Source organism: Fulmarus glacialis, unplaced genomic scaffold, assembly GCF_000690835.1.
Source record: "Fulmarus glacialis isolate BGI_N327 unplaced genomic scaffold, ASM69083v1 scaffold14208, whole genome shotgun sequence".
NCBI classification, from domain to species: domain Eukaryota; kingdom Metazoa; phylum Chordata; class Aves; order Procellariiformes; family Procellariidae; genus Fulmarus; species Fulmarus glacialis.
Window position 1 is genome coordinate 22,400 of NW_009231548.1, and position 5,738 is coordinate 28,137.

General features: G+C 41.0%; 1 protein-coding gene across 2 annotated transcripts in view; it reads left to right on the forward strand.

Moving 5' to 3' along the window:
- The first annotated feature begins 1,070 nt into the window (after positions 1-1,070).
- The window catches only part of STRBP (spermatid perinuclear RNA binding protein), a 33,448-nt gene continuing 28,780 nt past the window's right edge, over positions 1,071-5,738 (forward strand). Inside the window, exons 1-2 of one of the 2 annotated variants that reach the window (XM_009584627.1) lie at positions 1,071-1,247; positions 4,623-4,840. In XM_009584627.1, coding sequence (XP_009582922.1) covers positions 1,245-1,247; positions 4,623-4,840 — 221 coding nt within the window. In that variant the 5' untranslated portion in view covers positions 1,071-1,244. The remainder of the gene's footprint in view (positions 1,248-4,622; positions 4,841-5,738) is intronic. The other variant, XM_009584626.1, reaches the window with a different exon arrangement.

Sequence of the window (5,738 nt, forward strand, 5' to 3'; positions counted from 1 at the left end):
CCCTGAGGTTTAAGCATCTACAAGGCTTTTAAGTCATCTCGCCTATCCCTCTGCTGTTGCCAAACATGCTTTTAATCTCTAACAATGTCAGGTTTCTCTGACAGACAATATGCAACATATTGCTGGAGAAGGAGGATCGACATATAGGAGAAAAGGAAAACATTTGTGTGTTTATGTCAGTCTGCAGAAATTTACTGACTGGGTTTCCAATTGCTTCAAAACGTTGCTGAAAAGCTGATGCAACAATATGTGCAGTGAAAGGAAAACAGGAATTTTCTGCAACGACTAGAGTGTCTTGCTATGCAATGAGCTTATGCTTTTCTCTCTCTCATATTACCTGCTCTGTTATTCTGCTCTTCTCCTGTCTTACAGAGCATTTATTTGCAGTTCCTTATGCTGGCAGTGCTGTTTGTTTCCTAGTTTAGTACAAGAGGACTGCTCTTGCAGCATCTTCAAAATGTTGTGTACTGTGAAAAGCAGTGCAAGGGCAGAAAAGGCAGTGTGGATGATTTCAGCTGAACATTCTCACAAGTCTTACATCTTCAGTTTGTTGTAATGTGCTTGTCTTTTTTTAAATAACAACTTACAGTTATTGCCACCTGAAGTCTTAGTTCTTGTACAGCATCTGACACATTCAGAATCAAGGGCTGTACTGGGGATTTCAACAGATAATTACTTTCTGATAATTAAATATAGTGTTTTATTACTAATGCGCATGCGACATAAAAATAGAGACTTCTTGAGCTGGTTTCATATAGAACATATTTGAGATGTTAGATTTCCTGTCTTCCTCGTATCAGAAACTTAGATTGCCAGGTGGCTGACAAACCACACTGAGATAAGCTCTAACTGGCATGGGAAAGTCGTTACATACGTGTGGGCACATTACAAAAAGTTGCTTTCCACAGTGACATCTGCTTGTTGTTCAGGAATAAATGGTTCAGTGACTGCCTCCCTATCTTGAAGCCTACTTGCTTTAATCAGTGGTTTGACTTAATGTGCTGCATTGAACACTTACTGGAATTAACATGCTGTTTCTTCTGGTTTCAAGTTGTTTCTCTCTTTTTGCAGGTGAATTACAGAAAGTGACTCCCAGAGCATCTTGGCTGTATGAACTCTTGAGCTGTCAAGGGACTGAGAGGCTTATGAAGAGGTTCTGTCAGGCAAAACAGTGCTTAGCAAAGACACCAAGGAGGAGGGAAAAGGAGAAAGGGAGGGAGAGAGAGCTGAAACACTAACAAACCATGGTAGGTATTTGTCATCTTTCACAGGGTTGCATTATAAATATTCTCTGCTGACAGTCTTGCATGGGGCCTGATAAAACCAGAGTAAGGGGATTTTCTGACCTTGCACTAAATTAGAGATGGTACTGCATGCTTTGAGCAAAGCAAATGAGGTTTGATATATTGTCAGCCTCTTAAAACCAGAGAGTTGTCTTGTGAGCCTGCATTACATGAATTATTAAATATGAACGAAGGGGATGCTCATAAGGTATTCTAATAAAACTGGCATTAGCAAGCTGTAGCAAACAGCATGGGTGACCTTGAACTTGCTGATATTCCCCTTCCACCTCTTCCTCACAAAAGCAAGTGTTGATCATTCATGTTTGTGTGCGTGTGATTGAATGTGGTTCTATGCACACGTTGTTAATAGTGTAGATGAAATGTGTATAGTCAAATATACTTATGTACATTGTTTAAGTGAGGAGTTATTTCTAATCTGCCTGGTATTGGTTGCAAATTGGGAATGCCTGAGATGTTGAATTTGTAAAGGTGTGCAAGTATGAAGTATTGTGATGGTAAGATTCTGAAGATGTGTTCACAAAAAGGCAATAAACCTAGCCAGTTCCTGAAAAATATCTGTGGAGAGCAGTTTAAGCATATTTGTATATTTTAAAATCCTCTAAGGTTATTACTGAGAGAATGGAAATGAGAATAAATGCAATAAATTTTAAATACAGTTCTCTAACATTTGTGTAGCTGATTGCTGCTGATAGGCTGTGTGTTTATATTTATATGAAAAAAAAGACAACCCTAAGATGAGACTTTTACCTGTTACAGAGCACAAAGGAGGAAGAACACTTGACAAAGCAGAGTTGTCAATATATTGTATTTTAAAAAGTGTCCCATTTTGCTATTATTTTTAGCCTAAATGGTAATGAAGAATTGATCTTGTCAGTCCCTCTTCATTAGAAAAGAAAACAAATGTCTTCTAGTTTAGGAGTTACTAATTTGTTCCTGTTTGTTTTTCCTAATTGATGTTTCATGAGACAGGAGATGGTGGGGGTGAACTATTATATCCAGCTTGTCAGTTTTCACTGCTGAACTGCAGTTTCTTTCTGTACCCATGTTGCAGATAAGCCACAAGAGGGACCTCCTGGAAGCATGTTGCAACCTATGAAAATACTGGGGATAATACCAGACCCCAACTGATGAGTTTCTTTGACTATTTGAATTGTCCATCTGGGTGGGAGCATAAAAGTTAAGAAAAGAATGGTGTCACATCGACCTTCTATGGAAGGGACTTAGTGAATGCAATGAGCCAGGAAATAATGACCAGTTCCTTAACAAGGATTCAACCTGGAGGCCTTTGAGATCCTTCAAAGGCCCTTTTTGTCCCTAAGAGTGCGTACTGTTACAAACCCATGAAGTAGGGGTGAAAATGAAACCTACTTAGGTATTTAATGTGTAGGAGGAACAGAGATGATTTTGGTTGATGATTCCAAGTTCTGGGAGGCTTTCAGCAGCGATTGATGTGTCTTTTGAGAGCAAGACTTAGAGCTGCTCTTGCCAGAGGCCTGTGCTGTGATCGCAGCTGGTCCGGGTCACTGTTTAGATCAAGTAAGTCTCATCTGGATAGTGTGTGACAAACCATAGCTTCCTAGCACACGTTACCCAACCACCTAAGTTTACCTTCCTCAACAATATCACTCAGGACTTTGAGTTTCACTGCAAACTCTTTTAATTAGCACTCTAATCTCTTCCTATTCTTTCAATTTTTTTAAGAAATTATTTTGGTCTTTTCTTAATAGTTTATCTGTATCCTTGTCTTCATTCATGCCTCTGTAAATCTCTGTGCAGTTTGCTGAGCCTCTCATGGCAATATGCATTGCCTATGACTTCATCTGCAGCAGTAACAAAACCTAAGGGAATGGCTATTTAATTGTCTTGTTCTAAGGTGTGTTGCCATTGTCTCTAGCATAAATTGAGGAGAGACGGCTGCACTCCGCACTTCCAGAGTATGCAAAGTTGTATTTGGAGAGTATAAATGCCTTTTACAAAATAGGAATCTTCTCCGTGCTCTCCTTTCCGCATGCTTTACTCAGTCTGCTCTCACCCTAGAATACTTGCGTTCTGAATTTCCCTACCTTGAAATGAGGTTACCTTTTGGGATAAGGACCCTGGCTTTTCTCTTTGCTCTGAGCTATCCAGCTGCTGAAGGTTGACACAAGCCAACAAAGATTGCTGAAATTCAGGAACTCCTTAATTCCTGCAAGTATTCCAGGGTAGGGAAGCCCTTCTTTCTTTCAGTACTATTGCTCACAGTTTGTATCTCCATGAGATGTAGGTCCTTCAGGCAAGATCAAGGCCTAAGTGATTTCTCACTGACTTTGAAAGCTTAATCTAAATAAACAAGCTAGTCAAAGGATGAGGGAAGTCAGAGACACTTAATAGTGAAATGAGTTGCCCTAGATCCTAGATTGTCTGTTGCAAAGCTGGGAATGAAACTCAGGTTTTTTTGGTCCCCTGCTTCAGCACACTAACCTTATACTTAGCCAGCCAGACCATGCCCTCTTCTCAGAGAAGCCTGGGAGGAAGGGAAGGGAGAAGTGAGAAAAACAATGAAAATGAGAAAAAAGAAAATGAGGGGGGGAAGTTATGAAAGGACAAGATGTAGAAACTCCATTTCTAGTCATTGCAAACAGAGTAATGCGTATTACAGGTCTTGACCCTGTTTTGTATCCACCGTAGCTGTATATAGGAGTATGGAGATTTGTCTAGTCCTATACCGAAGTTCTCCCTTTTTCTGATTTGTGACTAGCGCACACACTGTCACAACTTCTACTTACGATGGACATACCAGACAAAAGATGAAGTTCAGCTTGCTTAATTTTTAGATGTCTGTAGCAGCTAATCTGATATAGTAGTCTAGACTTCTGTAGTCACATGTGGGTGGGTGGGTGGGGAAATGCACCTCTAAAGCACAATTTATGTCATCCTAAAGTAGACACAAACATAAACTCTGCTCCAGATGTGCCTGGTAGACATAAACATGAACTGCGCTCCACATGTGCCTGTTCCTCCTAGTAGCCAATGAAACGATTCTAGAAGAGTTGAATTTAGGCATCAAATATTAGGCGCCATAAAACCCACCCAAGGTCTTATATGTTTTACCACCTTAATGCTTATTTTTGCACTGGTATTTGTTTTCTTTCTTTTTTCTTTTTAGAATGTATTTAAATAAAGATAAGAAATCAGTCCTGCATGATTATAAGCAGTGGTCATCATAAAACACTTTCCTACATCTGTCAGGGAGGATTCCCATTCAGGCAATGTCCTTCTATTGATAATCCAATAACTTCGTTCTTTTTTTTTTCCCCCCCGTTTCCCACTTCATAACAGAGATCTATCCGATCTTTTGCTAATGATGACCGCCATGTTATGGTGAAACATTCAACCATTTATCCATCTCCAGAGGAACTTGAAGCTGTCCAGAACATGGTATCAACAGTAGAATGTGCCCTTAAACATGTCTCTGACTGGATGGATGAAAAGAACAAGGCTACGAAATCTGAGGGTGATGTGGAAGCAACGGAGGAAGCTGCAGAAAGCAATGCCAAGTGAGTGAGTTGAGCCTCATAATGCGTTACTGTACTGCTCTGAATGGATTCCTTTCCTTCTAAATAAGAGTCGTAGTGTTGTTTGATTCTGTTGCATACGAATGTTCATAGGAGGAAGTGGATATATTTGGACTGTTAGAGGGGGGAGCACGTAGGGTGAGTGCAGGGAATAGTAATAAGCCCAATGAGGGCAGCAGTTGCTCCCTATTTCATTATTTTACTGTGATGTTGTGAAGTTGCATTTAGCAGACAAACTTTTCAGCAGTTATAAGTGAATTTATGTCTCTGTAACACATGAATGCAAATCCACAGCCATGTAGCTTAGGGACTCCTTCAGTTTAAGAAACACAAAAAAGATTTTTATAAACTTTTGTTGTTTATCCAGCAAACTAACTTTTCTAAGGATCCATTACCTTCTGTTGTTGTTGCGGTTTAACTGCAGTAGGCAACAAAGCCCCACCCAACCGCTTGCTCACTCCCACCGGTGGGATGGTGGAGAGAACCAGAAGGGTAAAAGTGAGAAAACTCGTGGGTTGAGATAAAGACAGTTTAATAAGTAACACAGAAGCTGCACACAAGCAAAGCAAAACAAGGAATTCATTCACTCCTTCCCATCGGCAGGCAGGTGTTCAGCCATCCCCAGGAAAGCAGGGCTCCATCATGCGTAACGATGACTTGGGAAGACAAACGCCATCACTCCGAACATCCCCCTTCCTTCTTCTTCCCCCAGCTTTATGTGCTGAGCATGAGGCCATATGGTATGGGATATCCCTTTGGTCAGGTGGGGTCAGCTGTCCCAGCCGTGTCCCCTCCCAACTCCCTGTGCCCCCCCAGCGTGCTCGCTGGTGGGGTGGGGTGAGGAGCAGAAAAGGCCTTGACTGTGTGTAAGCACTACTCA